At 39.5% G+C, this 19,587-nt stretch overlaps 1 protein-coding gene across 5 annotated transcripts in view; it reads left to right on the top strand.

Annotated features, from left to right (window-relative positions):
- The first annotated feature begins 6,372 nt into the window (after positions 1-6,372).
- Positions 6,373-19,587, top strand: part of akap9 (A kinase (PRKA) anchor protein 9) — a 112,785-nt gene continuing 99,570 nt past the window's right edge. For 4 of the 5 annotated variants that reach the window (XM_079591200.1, XM_079591201.1, XM_079591203.1 and 1 more), the window contains exon 1: positions 6,373-6,712. In XM_079591200.1, the coding sequence (XP_079447326.1) occupies positions 6,662-6,712 (51 nt within the window). In that variant the 5' untranslated portion in view covers positions 6,373-6,661. The remainder of the gene's footprint in view (positions 6,713-19,587) is intronic. The other variant, XM_079591202.1, reaches the window with a different exon arrangement.

The raw sequence follows: 19,587 nt of genomic DNA, 5'->3' as shown, positions 1-19,587 counted from the left end.
AGCTCTACATTACTATAATAACTAATGTTATAATCTTCTATTATGCTTTACATGAGAAATACTTGTTTCTCTGTATCTTGTGACTGAACATATGCAGCTTTTTAGTGAGAATAAGAGACTTATTTCAAAAACTTCTTATGCTTATCAAGGCTGCATATATTAGAAAATACAGTAAACAGTAATATTGTGAAAAATTATTAAAATCTAAAATAATTGTTTTTTATTTGTATATATTTTAAAATGAGATTCTATCTATCTATCTATCTATCTTTATACACTGGGTCAGTTTTATTGTTCTGACTTCAGGTAATTTACTGTTAAAGCGAGAGATTCTCCAGAGCTGCAGTTTCATTCGTTCATCATCATGGTCTCATATCGAGTGATTTCAACACAATGATCCTCGTTCTCCTCGTTGTCCCTGTTCTCCGTGTTCGGGAGGATGGCAGATGTCAGGAACACTTGAGAAGGGCCGGCACTCGAGCCTCACTCTCCGTCTGCTGATCAGCTCGTCTCATTCATCATTCATCATTCATCAGAGCCAGATCAGTTTCATCACTGAGACCAGCCTCAGCTCCTCCTTCAGTCTCACACACACACACACACACACACACACACACACACACACACACACACACACACACACACACACACACACACACACACACACACACACACACACACACACACACACACACACACACACACACACACACACACACAACTCTACTCTATTCTACTCTACATCACTATACTCTACTCTTCTCTCCTCTCCTATATACTCTATTCTATTCTACTCTTCTCTATTCTATTCTACTCTATTCTACATCACTATACTCTACTCTTCTCTCCTCTCCTATATACTCTATTCTATTCTACTCTATTCTACATCACTATACTATACTCTTCTCTTCTCTCCTCTCCTATATACTCTACTCTATTCTACTTTATTCTACTCTATTCTACTCTACTCTATTCTACTTTATTCTACTCTACTCTATTCTACTCTACTCTATTCTACTCTATTCTGCTCTATTCTACATCACTATACTATACTCTACTCTTCTCTCCTCTCCTATATACTCTACTCTATTCTACTTTATTCTACTCTATTCTACTCTACTCTATTCTACTTTATTCTGCTCTATTCTACATCACTATACTCTACTCTTCTCTCCTCTCCTATATACTCTACTCTATTCTACTTTATTCTACTCTATTGTACTCTACTCTATTCTACTTTATTCTACTCTATTCTACTCTACTCTATTCTACTTTATTCTGCTCTATTCTACATCACTATACTATACTCTACTCTTCTCTCCTCTCCTATATACTCTACTCTATTCTACTTTATTCTACTCTATTGTACTCTTCTCTACTCTATTCTGCTCTATTCTATTCTACTCTTCTCTACTCTATTCTACTCTTCTCTTCTCTAATCTATTCTATTCCACTCTTCTCTATTCTATTCTACTCTTCTATACTCTATTCTACTCTTCTCTACTCTATTCTATTCTACTCTTCTATACTCTGCTCTTCTCTAATCTATTCTATTCCACTCTTCTCTATTCTATTCTACTCTTCTATACTCTACTCTTCTCTCCTCTCCTATATACTCTACTCTATTCTACTTTATTCTACTCTATTCTACTCTACTCTATTCTACTTTATTCTGCTCTATTCTACATCACTATACTCTACTCTTCTCTCCTCTCCTATATACTCTACTCTATTCTACTTTATTCTACTCTATTGTACTCTACTCTATTCTACTTTATTCTACTCTATTCTACTCTACTCTATTCTACTTTATTCTGCTCTATTCTACATCACTATACTATACTCTACTCTTCTCTCCTCTCCTATATACTCTACTCTATTCTACTTTATTCTACTCTATTGTACTCTTCTCTACTCTATTCTGCTCTATTCTATTCTACTCTTCTCTACTCTATTCTACTCTTCTCTTCTCTAATCTATTCTATTCCACTCTTCTCTATTCTATTCTACTCTTCTATACTCTATTCTACTCTTCTCTACTCTATTCTATTCTACTCTTCTCTACTCTGCTCTTCTCTAATCTATTCTATTCCACTCTTCTCTATTCTATTCTACTCTTCTATACTCTATTCTACTCTTCTCTATTCTACTCTTCTCTACTCCGTTCTATTCTACTCTTCTCTACTCTACTCTATTCTACTCTTCTATACTCTATTATATTCTTCTCTTCTCTATTCTACTCTATTTTACTCTACTCTATTCTACTCTTCTCTACTCTATTTTACTCTATTCTACTCTACTCTACATCACTATACTCTACTCTTCTCTCCTCTCCTATATACTCTATTTTATTCTACTTTATTCTACTCTATTCTACTTTACTCTATACTCTACTCTACTCTATTCTACTTTACTCGCCTCTCCTCTACTCTACTTTACTTTACTCTATACTCTCTACTCTCTACTCTCTACTCTCTACTCTCTACTCTACTTTACTCTATACTCTACTTTATACTCTACTCTACTTTGCTCTATATTCTACTCTACTCTATACTGTACTCTACTCTATTTTACTCTATACTCTACTTTACTCTATACTATACTCTACTCTATACTCTACTATACTCTACTCTACTTTACTCTATACTCTAATCTACTCTATACTCTATTCTACTCTACTCTATACTCTATTCTACTCTACTCTACTCTATACTCTATTCTACTCTATACTCTACTCTATTCTACTCTACTCTATACTCTATTCTACTCTACTCTACTCTATACTCTACTCTACTATACTCTACTATACTCTAATCTACTCTATACTGTATTCTACTCTATACTCTACTCTACTTTACCCTATACTCTACTATACTCTACTATACTCTATTCTACTCTATACTCTACTCTACTATACTCTACTATACTCTAATCTACTCTATACTCTACTTTACTCTCCTGTACTCTACTCCACTCCACTCTACTCTACTCTACTCTACTCTACTCTATACTCTACTTTACTCTCCTGTACTCTACTCCACTCCACTCCACTCCACTCTACTCTACTCTAAACTCTACTTTACTCTACTCTCCTCTTCTTCAGTGGGCTAGTCTGCGGGTGTGAGTGTGATACCTGATCCCGTATCCTCAGTGATGAATAATTCACCGGTGAGTGTTCAGTGTTCAGTTGCCGGGTCTGAGCCTCAGATCTGATCGTCAGAGCATCAGGTGGAGCAGAAGAGAAGGATGTCCAAGAGACGATGGGTGGAATTCAGGATCTGCCAAACCATCAGCTGTTCAGCTCCGGTCGGCCGCAGGAGTAGACCAGCATCCCCTGCTGCGCCCGCAGGTACGACACACACACACACACACACACACACACACACACACACACACACACACACACACTCACACACACACACACACACACACACAGACACACACACACACATATACACACACACACGCGCGCACACACACACACACTCTAATAATACACACACGCACACACGCACGCACACACTCACACGCATGCACACAGACACACACACAGATGCACACTTGCACACACACACACACAGACGCACACACACACACACGCACACACACAGACACACACACTCTCACATGCACACACACACTCAGACGCACACACACACACGCACACACACACTCACATACACACACAGACACACACTCTCACAGACACACACACACACACACTCACATACACACAGACACACGCACGCACACACACACACACACTCACATACACACACAGTCACACACTCACATACACACAGACACACGCACACACACACACATATGCACACACAGACGCACACACACACACACACACACACACACACACACACACACACACACACACACACGCGAGGAGAGTGTGTGTGAGAGACTGATCTGGTCAATAATGGACTGATGTATAGACGACATGTGATTCCTCTGTGTAAAGACTCACTCCTCCTGCTGTGTTCTGTAATATATGACATAAGATATGATCAGTCCCAGTATACCGGGGTCACACCGATACAGCACTACAGGGTGCAATTCATGTATTATACATAGTCATGTCCGCCTAGGACAAATATGATATTACAGTTTTTTTCGATTGCTAAACGACAGTGAGCACAACTGGAGCTACATGTGCAAAACTCTAACTACAGTCTGCACAGCAGCAGTTCATGTGGACCAAACTCTAGTTCGTTTTTCATTGCTTGAACACAGTTTTCAAAACTCTACACACTTATCCCATGACTTTAACCACAACCTGCACAACACTGTGGATTTACAGCACTTTGTTCAAATGCTAACACACTGCTGTCAAAACTGTGAACCACACATTCAAAACAGAATAGATTTCAGCCTCGTGCCTTTCAAACACTGCTGATGGCAACTTCAGCTGAAACAGGTGAGATTTACATCCTTACAGTAAATGAGAACATTACAGGAATATATTTTGTATTGCAATTATAGAATATTTACACAGATATATATATTACAGTAAGTTTGACTGTAAAATATATATTTTACTGTATTACAGTTTTTTTCGATTGCTAAACGACAGTGAGCACAACTGGAGCAACATGTGCAAAACTCTAACTACAGTCTGCACAGCAGCAGTTCATGTGGACCAAACTCTAGTTCGTTTTCCATTGCTTGAACACAGTTTTCAAAACTCTACACACTTATCCCATGACTTTAACCACAACCTGCACAACACTGTGGATTTACAGCACTTTGTTCAAATGCTAACACACTGCTGTCAAAACTGTGGACCACACATTCAAAACAGAATAGATTTCAGCCTTGTGCCTTTCAAACACTGCTGATGGCAACTTCAGCCGAGACAGGAGAGAGTTACATCCTTACAGTAAATGAGAACATTACAGGAATTTATTTTGTTTTGCAATTATAGAATATTTACACAGATATATATATTACAGTAAGTTTGACTGTAATATATAGTTTTACTGTATTACTGTATATACTGTAATATACAACAGGACCCAAAGGCTGGCCCCAACACGAGGAAGAGGAAAAATATTTTCAGATGCGCAGGAAAATGCTATTGTCGCAGATTTATGGTTTTGTACCTGCCTGCATATTCACCCTTCCTCAACCCAATAGAGGAGTTTTTCTCTGCCTGGAGGTGGAAAGTGTTTGGTCACCACCCACATGACCAAATGTCTCTTTTGGAAGCCATGCGTGCCGGATGTGAGGACACGAGTCCAGAGGACAGGGATGGATAATGCACTCCAGAAGGTTCTTCTCCAGGTGCATGGCAAGAGAGAACATTTGATGTGATGTTGATGAAAACCTGTGGCCTGATGCTAGAGAGAAGCAGGATTAGCCCCTCAATTATTTGTTTGAATTACATGTACTTTTAGTTTCTACCTTTTTTTCCCTCATTACTGTAATTTCATAAATTACTACAGACTATTGAAGCAAACTGCTATTTTTCATTTAACTTAAAGAATTGTTATGTTCTAAAAATGTAAATAAATCATGTGAAAGAATGTCACTCTTTTCTTTGAAGAAAATATTACTTTGTATGAAGTCACTGAAATTGTTCAAACTGTAAAGATGAAAAGTTTGTATTTTCTGTATTGGTGTTTGATGCTAGTGTTTTTACTCTCAGTGTGTTCTGAGTGACAGTGTGTGTTATCTCAGTGAGGGTTGTGCATAGTGTTTGGCTGCACTGAGCCTGTTTTGAGCCGTGTGTTAAGAGTTGTGTTGCTTGGAGTGAGTTTTGCAGGAGATGTGAACTGTTTAGCTCAGGAGACTGTTGGTAGTGCAGACTGTAGTTAGAGTTTTGCACATGTAGCTCCAGTTGTGCTCACTGTCGTTTAGCAATCGAAAAAAACTGTAATAATATTCAAATATGATTAAAAATGTGTAAAAGTTTGTGTACAGTTGTGAAAATTGTGATGATGATGATGATAATGCAATAAACATGCCAAATTGTGCATAATTTTTATCCTGGCTGAAATTATGAACAGGAGAGAAACAATTATGATTATGTTGTCATAGTCAGTGTATGCTTTCCCCTGTTTTGCTATGCATTTTTTGGCATATAAAATAAAACCCATAACTGTAGTTTGCATTTTTTGCCAAATAATTTTGTCAGATAAATACCTTAACCAGGTTTAGCGTTTTGTAACTCCCTCATATTTAAAATATTTAAACAATATAAAATATTTTCCTCATATTTTGACGGCAGTGTCATTAAAAACAAATCACTTTTTGCTACTACAGTAGGTACAGTGCGGCAAGAGCATACACTAATGTTGATAGGCCTAATATACAATGTAATCATCAATTATTTATATTTGCACGATTGACAGTTTGTTTGTACAGCGATATTTGCAGTGTCAGGCTTTAGCAGCGTGTGCGCGCGCGGTGACGTCAGCGCGCTGCGAGTCTCGTGTGTTTACGTGGAGAAACATGGCGGCGACTGTGAGTGTGACAGCAAATCCCGAATAAAACACAGCGAAAACCCGAAACCCCACAGGATTTGCCGTCCGAGCCGAAGCAAACACACATGTCAGCGGTCCGCGTTCAGCGCTAGGCGAGTGTGTGTGTGCGTGTGGCGCGTTAATGACGCGCGTGTGTCCGTGTTTAAGCCGCAGGAACCGCAGAGATGATGGAAGACGAGGAGCGACAGAGGAAACTACAGGCCGGCAAAGCCAAGGTGAGATTAACCACACATTTACCTCATGCTTACCTGTCTGCTGCCGGTTACCTCAGAATATACTTCTCGTCTGAGATTTACCTCAACTTTACCTCATTGCTGTAGTTTACCTCAGTTCTGAGATTCAGCCAACAGCTGTCATGTCATTTACCTCACTGACATCTGTGATTTTACTCACATAATCACCTCGAATTTACCTCTATTTTACCTCACTGCTGTCATTTACCTCAGAAAATAACTGACACTTCTGATTTAACTCACATTTACCTAAATTTTACCTCAGAAAACAACTGACAGTTGTGATTTTTCTCACATTTACCTCGTATTTACCTCTATTTTACCTCAGAAAACAACTGACACTTGTGATTTAACTCACATTTACCTCAGAAAACAACTGACAGTTGTGATTTTACTCATATTTACCTTGTATTTACCTCTTTTACCTCAGAAAACAACTGACACTTGTGATTTAACTCACATTTACCTCAGAAATCAACTGACAGTTGTGATTTTACTCACATTTACCTTGTATTTACCTCTATTTCACCTAAAAAAACAACTGACAGTTGTGATTTAACTCTCATTTACCTATATTTTACCTCAGAAAACAACTGACAGTTGTGATTTTACTCACATTTACCTCGTATTTACCTATATTTTACCTTACTGCTATCATTTACCTTAGAAAACAACTGGAACTTGTTATTTAACGTTAACTCACATTGTTATTTCAGAAAACAACTGACACTTGTAATTTAACTCACATTTAACTCGTATTTACCAATATTTTACCTCAGAAAACAACTGACATTTGTGATTTAACTCACATTTACCTCTATTTTACCTCAAAAAACAACTGACAGTTGTGATTTAACTCAAATTTACCTTTTATTTTACCTCAGAAAACAACTGACAGTTATGATTTAACTCAAATGTACTTTACCTCAGAAAACAACTGACAGTTGTGATTTAACTCACATTTACCTCTATTTTACCTCAAAAAACAACTGACAGTTGTGATTTAACTCAAATTTACCTTGATTTTACCTCAGATAACAACTGACAGTTGTGATTTTACTCACATTTACCTCGTATTTACCTCTATTACCTTACTGCTATCATTTACCTCAGAAAACAACTGAAACTTATTTAACGTTAACTCACATTGTTATTTCAGAAAACAACTGACACTTGTAATTTAACTCACATTTAACTTGTATTTACCAATATTTTACCTCAGAAAACAACTGACATTTGTGATTTAACTCACATTTACCTCTATTTTACCTCAAAAAACAACTGACAGTTGTGATTTAACTCAAATTTACCTTTTATTTTACCTCAGAAAACAACTGACAGTTATGATTTAACTCAAATGTACTTTACCTCAGAAAACAACTGACAGTTGTGATTTAACTCACATTTACCTCTATTTTACCTCAAAAAACAACTGACAGTTGTGATTTAACTCAAATTTTCCTTTATTTTACCTCTGATAACAACTGACAGTTGTGATTTTACTCACATTTACCTCGTATTTACCTCTATTTTACCTTACTGCTATCATTTACCTCAGAAAACAACTGGAACTTATTTAACGTTAACTCACATTGTTATTTCAGAAAACAACTCACACTTGTAATTTAACTCACATTTAACTTGTATTTACCAATATTTTACCTCAGAAAACAACTGACATTTGTGATTTAACTCACATTTACCTCTATTTTACCTCAGAAAACAACTGACATTTGTGATTTAACTCACATTTACCTCTATTTTACCCCAGAAAACAACTGACAGTTGTGATTTAACTCAAATTTACCTTTTATTTTACCTCAGAAAACAACTGACAGTTGTGATTTAACTCAAATGTACCTTTATTTTACCTCAGAAAACAACTGACAGTTGTGATTTAACTCAAATTTACCTCTTTTTTACCTCAGAAAACAACTGACAGTTGTGATTTAACTCACATTTACCTCTATTTTACCTCAAAAAACAACTGACAGTTGTGATTTAACTCAAATTTACCTTTATTTTACCTCAGAAAACGACTGACAGTTGTGATTTTACTCACATTTACCTCGTATTTACCTCTATTTTACCTTACTGCTATCATTTACCTCAGAAAACAACTGGAACTTGTTATTTAACGTTAACTCACATTGTTATTTCAGAAAACAACTGACACTTGTAATTTAACTCACATTTAACTCGTATTTACCTCTATTTTACCTCAGAAAACAACTGACAGTTGTGATTTAACTCGCATTACCTTGTATTCAACATTACATCTATTTTACCTCAGAAAACAACTGACACTTGTGATTTAAATCACATTTGCCTAATTTTCTTTACCACTTTTACCTTTTTACCGTAGAGTAATGCTACCTTCACCTGCTGTCGGAAATTTCCCACTTCCCAAGTTGTGAATACGAGTTCGTCTTGTTCAAGTGCTCTGATGTCAGAAAGAACAGGCATCATGGAGGAATATTCTTGCCTATTTACTGGGAAAATCTTATTAAAGCCTAAATGATATTTAGTGTCTCATTCTTTGACACCCATAAACATTCACTGCGCTATCTAGATAGTCAGCTTGCTGGAGTTTCGGTCAAATACAGGCTATTTTTGGTTGTGTATAAAATTAGCTTTAAATGATTATTCATAAATGTAAATATGCACTACTTTAATAACAAGACAAGGCGATGTAGCTGTTATGAAAAAAAACAAAAAACCGATTTATGGTTTAAATTTTATGACACGCCCAACTCGGAAACTCTGGTATCAAAATGATCTCTGAGTTTCCCAGTGGTAAATACGACTTGAGAATACGAATACGTTCATGTTCAAATTTTAACAAGGAAACACACATTTACGATAACTCCGATAGCACATAACTCTTTATGAGTTTTTGTGTTGTCTGTTTTTGAGTGTTTTATGTGCTTTGTCATGCAGTGAGCTCTCGTTTATCTATGAACAGGTGAAGTCATTGTGATATGACTGCAGTTACAGGAGGAATATAAAGCCTTCCTCTGCTGTTTCTCTAGCATGTGGATGGGCTTGTGAGACTGGATTTTCTAGCGATTGCTAAACCGGATCTCTCCCATCATGCCTGTGATTGCACAGATCTTCAGGTCACTATAACCCGCTGGAGCGTGTCAGGACACAGAGCTCCGGCTTATGATTAAGGGTTACGTTTCCAAACGCACTCCATCCGCACTAGTGTTTTCAGGCATTATCCAGAAGTTTCTTGTTAGCCTTGAAACATCGGAAAACGCTAAAATCATCTCACAGCGCATGCATTAAACATAATGAGAAGTAGACCAGATATAATGATGTTATCACGCTATTGGATCTTTTTAATTTTTTTAGCTAAATATCTGTTTTGACGCAGGACAGCAATTGTGAGTACACTTTCTGTTGTCTTTTGCAGGAATGTAATATGACGTCACATTTATCTTGAACAATACTGTGAAAGTGAACAGCACAGCAGCCACACATGAAATACTTTTTTTTCTTTTTCCGATTACATTTTTAATTTTTCTCATTCAATATCTTCTGGACTCTGTTTTCATGGTTGTGTATGTAAGAGGGAGTGTTTGTGTGTAAGAGATAGAGAGTGTGTGTGTGTGAGAGAGAGAGAGAGAGAGAGAGTCTGTGTGCGCATGTGAGTGTGTGTGTGTGTGTGTGAGAGAGAGAGAGAGAGAGTCTGTGTGCGCATGTGAGAGTGTGTGTGTGTGTGTGTGTGTGAGAGAGAGAGAGAGAGAGAGAGAGAGAGTCTGTGTGCGCATGTGAGTGTGTGTGTGTGTGTGAGAGAGAGAGAGAGAGAGAGTCTGTGCGCATGTGAGAGTGTGTGTGTGTGAGAGAGAGAGAGAGAGAGAGAGAGTCTGTGTGCGCATGTGAGAGTGTGTGTGTGTGAGAGAGAGAGAGAGAGAGAGAGAGAGAGTCTGTGTACGCATGTGAGAGCGTGTGTGTGTGTGTGTGTGTGAGAGAGAGAGAGAGAGAGAGAGTCTGTGTGCGCATGTGAGAGTGTGTGTGTGTGAGAGAGAGAGAGAGAGAGAGAGTCTGTGTGCGCATGTGAGAGCGTGTGTGTGTGTGTGTGTGTGAGAGAGAGAGAGAGAGAGAGAGTCTGTGTGCGCATGTGAGAGTGTGTGTGTGTGAGAGAGAGAGAGAGAGAGAGAGAGTCTGTGTACGCATGTGAGAGCGTGTGTGTGTGTGTGTGTGAGAGAGAGAGAGAGAGAGAGAGAGAGTCTGTGTACGCATGTGAGAGCGTGTGTGTGTGTGTGTGTGAGAGAGAGAGAGAGAGAGAGAGAGTCTGTGTGCGCATGTGAGAGTGTGTGTGTGTGAGAGAGAGAGAGAGAGAGAGAGAGAGTCTGTGTACGCATGTGAGAGCGTGTGTGTGTGTGTGTGTGAGAGAGAGAGAGAGAGAGAGAGTCTGTGTGCGCATGTGAGTGTGTGTGTGTGTGTGTGTGTGAGAGAGAGAGAGAGAGAGAGAGAGAGAGTCTGTGTGCGCATGTGAGAGTGTGTGTGTGTGAGAGAGAGAGAGAGAGAGAGAGAGAGTCTGTGTACGCATGTGAGAGCGTGTGTGTGTGTGTGTGTGTGAGAGAGAGAGAGAGAGAGAGAGTCTGTGTGCGCATGTGAGTGTGTGTGTGTGTGTGTGTGTGAGAGAGAGAGAGAGAGAGTGAGTCTGTGTGCGCATGTGAGAGTGTGTGTGTGTGTGAGAGAGAGAGAGAGAGAGAGAGTCTGTGTGCGCATGTGAGTGTGTGTGTGTGTGAGAGAGAGAGTGTCTGTGCGCATGTGAGAGTGTGTGTGTGCGCGCATGTTAGAGAGTGTTTGTTTGTTTGTGTGTGTGTGTGTGTAAGAGATAGAGTGTGTGTGTGTATTAGGGTTGTGCCGATAGACGATAGTATCGTGTATCGACGATAGTCAGTGATATTGCCGATGGCAGATGCCTTTGACGATATCAATACGATAATGGGCTCGTTTTCTTATTAATGTATTCAATTATTTTTATTATTATAATAAAAATAGTATTGTTATTAAATTAATATTAGGAACTACAATTAATTTGCCTTGCCTAAATTTAACGACATCACCTCATAGCCTAACACTTGCGACATCACCATCACACGCGTATGATGACTCCAAGATTTTTTTTTTTTTAAAAACAGACACACAAAAAACTACATCCACATTAAAATTGAATTGCAAGGTGATCCATTCACAAATTGTCACAAGTGCTTGTTTTAACGGACGCATCATTCTTACACTGATCCAAGATGAAAACGGCATTGTTGTTCGTCAGTAGGCCTATTGTTTCCATAGCACATTATGGTTACACATTTGTTAGTTAACAAAACATTTAATGACATTAATAACACTAAAAACAATACGATTACAAAATATTAATAATAATAATAATATCACTAAAATAGCCGGCAGCCTAATAACATGTCTTTAGATCACGAACACAGCACAACTCTTTAAACACTTGTTTAACAATAAATATTCTTCTAATTTTTTCACTGTCATGTAGGTCCACAAGAGAAATATTAAGGCAGTAAATTAAGATAGTTGCTATACCGTTATATCCATCGTCGTCTCTGAGAGGAGAATGTGGCGTTGACCGATGCCAGCGAATGAGCGCGTTTACAAGCACATACTTAACCTGATTATGCTGAATAAACTGACAATCCATGTGGTCATATAAACGCATTAACTGTTTTCCTTTATCGGAGTCAAGTCAGAAGTTTTAGTATAAACCGATCGACTCTGTTTGCCCTTAACTCTGATTTCTCCCGGCATTTAAAACACATTAACCCGCGTTTGTTGCGCTTATTGAAGAGCGCATATGTGAAGAGCATCCAGACAGAGAGAGCACTGGTAGGAGGACATAATCCCAAACTGCGATCTTTCCTGATCCAAGAAATTATTAAAACGTGTTCTAATCTCCTGCAGAAATAGCCTATCAGAATGCTGCGTCTGTGACGGCATGAGAGGATGTGTGTCCGTACATTTCCCGCTGACATTTTGAAATACTCTGAGTCAGATACAAAAATGATTTGATCTTTTTTTTTATCTCACTATACCGGGAAATAACCAGATTTAGCCTATTAATAAACACTCCACCTTTACCAGCAAAATAGAAAAAGATTCTCATATATAAAACGAAGTAATAAAACAAGCAAATTAGTAAAGTAAAAAAGCAAGTTAATAATCAAATAAGTAAGCCCCGCCCCCTCACGATAATATCGTGTATCGCCGATCTCACAGGCTGACGATAGGACGATATGAAAATGGAGCATATCGCCCAACACTAGTGTGTATGCATGCATGTGAGAGTGTGTGTGTGTGTGTGTAAGAGAGAGTGTTTGTGTGTAAGAGATAGAGAGTGTGTGTGTGTTGTGTGTGAGAGAGAGAGAGTGTTGTGTGTCTGTGTGCGCATGTGAGAGAGTGTCTGTGTGTGTGTGTGCGCGCATGTGAGAGAGAGTGTGTGTGTGTGTGTGTGTGTCTGTGTGTGTGTGTGTGTGTAAGAGAGAGAAAGTTTGAGTGAGTGTGTGTGTGCGCGCGCATGTGAGAGTGTTTGTTTGTTTGTGTGTGTGTGTAAGAGAGAGAGAGAGTGTGTGTGTGCATGCATGTGAGTGTGTGTGTGTGTGTGTGTGTGTGTGTGTGTGTGTGTAAGAGATAAAGAGTGTGTGTGTGAGAGAGAGAGAGAGTGAGTCTGTGTGCGCATGTGAGAGAGTGTGTGTGTGTGCGCGCGCATGTGAGAGAGTGTTTGTTTGTGTGTGTGTGAGAGAGAGAGAGAGTGTGTGTGTGTGTGTGTGTGTGAGAGAGAGAGAGAGAGTGTGTGTGTGCGCATGTGAGTGTGTGTGTGTGTAAGAGAGAGAAAGTGTGTGTGTGTGTGTGTGAGAGAGAGAGAGAGAGAGAGAGAGAGAGAGTGTGTGTGTGTGTGAGAGTTTGTGTGTGTGTGTGAGTGAAAGAGAGTGAGTGTGTGGTTAAAGTAAAGTTAGCAATCAAAAAAGCATGTCTAATTAATCGAAATCATAAATAAGATTCCGTTTTTATGACTGTATTCTGGAAATCATAGGACCTTATAGGTACAGTATGAGTCACATGACTAAATAAACATGTATCATCTCTGTTTTCACAGTCCACACACTACAACGCAAAAACAACATTTTCTAATTTATGCACAGTTTGAAAAACATCTGCAAAAAACTTTGACGGAAGGCCAAACCAGAGAAAAATAAGTTTTTTAACACATTTGGATTAGTGTTTTTCAAATTGCATTATATCAGTGATTTACTTCCTTGCTTCTAGGTGTCGTATCAGTGTGTGTGGATGAACCCGTAACGATCGAGCTCTAGCGTGTCCTCGCATCGCTGTGTCTCCACACGCCGGCCGTGATAGCAGAGCCGCGCTACCTCAGAAACAGAGCCGACTCCTCTCTGTGTGCGAGTCTAAATATACCCGAGTCTGAGGGACGGGTGAGGTCGTGACCTCTCTCTGCGCTCCCTGTGAAGGGAACATATGTGGACGAGGTCACTAGTGTCGACCTCTAGAGGCTCGTGTGTCTAATTCCCCCTGACAGGTTTACATGATGTCCTGCAGAGCGCAAACACACGCCGTCACACACACCTCGATCCTCCTGTGTGTGTGTGTGTGTGTGTGTGTGTGTGTGTGTGTGTGTGTGTGTGTGTGTGTGTGAGGGAGAGATGTAGAGTTAGGACTAGGCCTGGGCAAAGATTAATCACTTCCAAAATAACATTGTGTATAATAATTTTTTCATATATAAATACATATATTCATACCTCTTTATATGAGTTTAAACTCAAACTAAAGTTATATCTCTTGGACCGGCATTTTTCTAAATTTTTAATGAGGGTTTAACTATATTGTTTAATTCATATTTTGCTCTTCTTTTCATGTTTCCTGTTTCTTTAGTTATGTAAAGCACAGTGGTCAACTTCTGTTGTGTTTACTTGGTTTTAGAGATGCTCCGATCAGCATTTTTGGGGCCGATCACCAATTACCGATCACCAAAATCATGATCTGCCGATCACAGAATGGCAGAGGAATGGGAATCTTTCTATAATCTAGCAGAGTTTGCACCATTTGTAGAAATGAAACTACCGGTAACTATGAGGTGGCAAGAACTATTTTTTTTTTCTGGAATAACCAATTATGCAAAACACCCCAAAACCAGCAGGTTGTTTATCAGACATTACCATCGTGTCAATTCAAGATTTTGATTAATATGCGCGAGGGAGGGAGTGCAAGACAGTTAAGAAGGTGAGAGTGTGCGCGCGCGGCCGAGCTCTCTCTCTCTCTCTGCTCGTTCTTTCAGTAACATGCGCCCTGTCACAAGCGCAGCAGTCTGTTCACTCAATCTACATCACTCACCGATCAAATAAGCCTTTGGCGGGATAAAAAATCGCTTTGGCAGCCGCCAAAAAACGTAATATGCAGCGGACGGTGTTGATTCTGTGGCGCACCGCCCACGAATTAGTCTATGTGTGGGAAACACTGCAGTCTAACTGCCAAGCGTGATCGATCACCAAATATAACGTGACATGCACTTGGAAATGTATATTTAGTAAAAATACAGCTTTCATTAGTTGTTACAAGTGTAGGCTACTAATTACTATTTAATCAAATGTCAGAAAAAATTGTTTTGTGACATAAGGTAAAGTGAGAGCTGGGCGGGGCAGTAGGGGGCGCGGCGCTTTCGGTTCGAAATGAGAGTATCGCGGTTCGAACCGTAGGTGGTGTATCGCGGTTTTTCAGTTTGGTTTGAATATCGTTACACACCTATTATATATATATATATATATACACAAAATAATTCTACACAGTACACACACATATATTATGTGAACACAAACTTTTATTTTGGATTTGATCAATCTTTGCACGGCACTAATTTGGACTGAATTTGAGCAACAGAAGACTGTGAATAATTTTAAATAGACACTTTAATTTTACCATTTTACACCTTCAATACTGTGAATATGAATCATTTTTGAAGAAGATAATCACTTATTTCATGCATTGTTTACTCCTGAGTTCATTTGAGCTATTATTCCTGAATCCACTGAAATGTCATCTTGACACCGGCGTTCGCTTCTCACACTCTCCTCACCAGTCGATTAGTGCCGCAGACCGACAGGCACAACATTCACTTTGTAAATGTCAAGAGCCGCTGAATAAAGACGTCTGTGATGGAAAGAGATGATTCATATTTTCTTTTGTAAACATTCGGAGTGAATGCAAACAAAAGCAGAAAAACACGTTTCTTAAAATTGTGCTGCTTTGGAGCAAAAGTAATTAATTGCAGACGGATCGTGTGTAATAGCGCTGTGGACGTCTCAGACAGCGGGATTGTAGAGTTGCTCGGTCACATGACCCATCTCTCCTTAGCTTGACATGCATTCAGTGCAATAGATTTGTCATTAGTGGTGCAGCGGATCAATGACATTTTTTGAGCCATGGATTGGATAATTTTTCTGGTCAGAATAAAAATAAAAAAATTTATCCTAACTTTGCTTTTCATTTATTACTGAAAGCTCACTTTAAGTTATTCGATAGCACATTAAAAACTACTAGCCAAACTGATAAAGTTCAAACATTATTAAACACAAGTGAACAGTAATAAACTAAGAACAAATACACACATTACAAGCAGAGATGAAAACTGAGTAACAAAGTCTAACACTATTATTCAGGTACCAGGGCTCCAGACTGCGACCAGTAAATTTGAGAGTGTGCGACCAGTAAATTTGTCCCTTTTTTTTTTTACACGTTAAACGTGGAAGGGGCTTATCAATGAATCCGGAATGTGTGGCAGGCCAATGAGTGAGAAGAATAGGGAATGGCCACTGTAAGTGGGAGGGCCCTAGAGATAATCAAGCGCACGTTTAAACGTCTGTGGGAAGGAGACGGAGACAAATATCACAATCTGCTATGTGCGTCTGAGCAACGAGCAAGCGAACTATTGACTCGTTCTTCGACCTGCGGCTACTCTGCCAGTTAAACTCACTTGCTGGCTTCCCAAATAATACATTACAACAGCGATAATCAAAAAAACGTGAACAAAACGATTACTCTTTGTAAACATTGTTCAATGTGAGTGCCAAATGACACACACACACACACACACACACACACACACACACACACACACACACACACACACACACACACACACACACACACACACACACACACACACACACACACACACACACACACACTCTCACTCTCTCACTCACTCACTCACTCTCTCACACTCCGCGCATGACCCCTGACCCCTGCCGCACAGTAACACTGGATCTGCTGTGTGTGTTTCTGCAGTTGGCGTTCATCAGCTGTTAGCGCTCGCGGTTTCATGCCAGTGTCATTAGCAGCGGCTCTCGGGATCACGACTGGAGGACAGTCTCGCGGTCTCGACGCTAAACACAAACGCTGCGGTTGTGAATATGATGCTAAGACTAGCAATGGTGCAAATCATAGCGTAGGAAATTATTTTATCTCGATGCGAATGCATGAAACTACAAAACTACAGTTCTAAACCTGATGCCTGATATCTGTGATCTGACCCACATCTAAACAGTTTAGGGCTTTTAATTGGCCATGTGTTAAACCTGTGCATTAGATGAGACCGAGCCGAGGCACGTCTGCAGCCGTGAGCATAGACATCATATAGATAGACGCCCTATCGACCGCTACTGCCTATTAGCGCGGTCGAGCCGTGGGGCCGCCATCTTAAACCGGTCACCCGCTCCACTCAGTGTAATCTGTATGGCCGGTGCAATAAGCTGTCAGCGCATTTAATTAATCATAACTCACTAAAGACCCAACTGATTTTCACGCGGGGTTTTTTTCTGCAAATGTCATTAATGTAGCTATGATACAGGACACATGGTTCGGCATATTTTAATATTCATAGTAGGCTTAACAGTAATATAATATTCTGATATCAGATATAAAGTGACCAGACGTCCAAAATCAAAATATGTGATGTAGGATATAAGGTATTTTATAAATCACACACTATAAATATGATAAAGAAGCAGAAACAGAGTTGCAGTAAAGTAAGATATTTTAATAAGTTGAAGAAACAATAATGATGTGACACACACACACACACATACACTTACTCTCTCTCTCACACTCACACACACTCGATTTGCGCATCGCCCGTCTGTGTGTATTAAAGTTAACGTTACACAGGTAAGTTAAAGTTATAAACTTACATAGATTGCTTCCTGATATCACGTGCGCAAACACAAATAACCTATATTTATATATGCTTATACTACAGGGCCGTTGAATGCTTGTATCTGATAACCGAGAAGCTCTTGTAATTATTACTTTACCCCACCTCTCCATGCCGAGTGATGCAGTAAACATAGCCAAGCTAACGTTAGCTGGCTACGATTTCAGTACAGTAATATCAAAGATCCTTGCTCCTTCTCAATTATCTGGTAATATTCTATTCACAAAATACAACCAAAAGTACGGTAATGTTAAAAATTACTTGTGAAAAGTAATCCCGGGCCCTATATTGCGATGGTCCGCCGATTAGAACAGGAAAATGCTCCACAGTGCTCTGGAATCTAACTGCTGCTAAGCAACGAAACTAGGAGTACGACCGGTTTAAGATGGCGGCCGTATTTCTCGGTGCCCAGCGGCCAATAGGGCATCTAGTCTCTATATAATATCTATGGCCGTGAGTGTGTGTCCAGTTGCTGCTTAACTCCAGATCTGCTCCATTATGCAGAATCAATAGTTCCAGCCCAGCGTGTTTCTGTACCCTGATCTGAGCGCTTTAGTGAGTGAGTGTGTGTGTGTGTGTGTGTGTGTGTGTGTGTGTGTGTGTGTGAGAGAGAGAGAGAGAGAGAGAGAGAGAGAGTGTGTATGTGTGTGAGAGAGAGAGAGAGAGAGAGAGAGTGACTGACTGACTTTGTGTGTGTGTGTGTGAGAGTGAGAGTTTTTGTGTGTGAGAGTTTGTGTGTGTGTGAGTTTTTTTTTGTGTGAGTGAGAGAGAGTGTGCGTGTGTGTGAGTCTGTGTAAGAGTTTGTGTGTCTGAGTGTTTTTTGTGTGAGTCTGTGTGTGTGTCTGTTTGTTTGTTTCCGTGAGTGTGTGTGTGTGTCTCTGTTTGTTTGTTTGTGTGAGTGTGTGTCTGTTTGTGTGTGTGTGAGTCTGTTTGTGTGTGTGTATGCATGTGTGTGAGTCTGTGTAAGAGTGTGTGTGAGTGAGTGTTTTTTGTGTGTGTGTGTGTGTCTGTTTGTGTGTGTGTGCATGTGTGTGAGTCTGTTTGTGTGTGAGTCTGTTTGTGTGTGTGTGTGTGTGTGTGTGTGTGTGTGTGCGTGCATGTGTGTGAGTCTGTTTGTTTGTGTGTGTGTGTGTGTGTATGCATGTGTGTGAGAGTCTGTTTGTGTGTGTATGCGTGTGTGTGTGTGTGTGTGCATGTGTGTGTGTGTGCATGTGTGTGTATGCGTGTGTGTGTGTGCATGCATGCGTGTGTGTTGTGATTGCTGGCTAAAAGCTCTAGATAACAAGAGGGATAATTCTAGGATAATTGGCTTGGCCAATAAAAGTGTCACTCAAGAGATATTATAATAAAACTGTAGCGGCTGCATAATTAAACACGTCCTACACACTCCGCGATCATGATCTTAATTAACAGCCGCGCACATGTTTGCGTGACCTTGTTCTGATCCGCATTAACTGTTGTCAGTAATTGTTTGGTCCATATTATAACACATATATAATTTGAGCATCACAGAGCGTGAACTTTCACCTCGAAGAATCTGTGTTTGATCCGCTGACAACATTTATTATTTAACATTCAAAAGTAATAATTGTAA

The sequence above is a fragment of the Phoxinus phoxinus genome, assembly GCF_949152265.1.
Source record: "Phoxinus phoxinus genome assembly, chromosome: 19".
In the NCBI taxonomy this organism is placed as follows: domain Eukaryota; kingdom Metazoa; phylum Chordata; class Actinopteri; order Cypriniformes; family Leuciscidae; genus Phoxinus; species Phoxinus phoxinus.
Note: the sequence above shows the minus strand (reverse complement) of the source record. Positions and strands in the feature narration are given on the sequence as shown.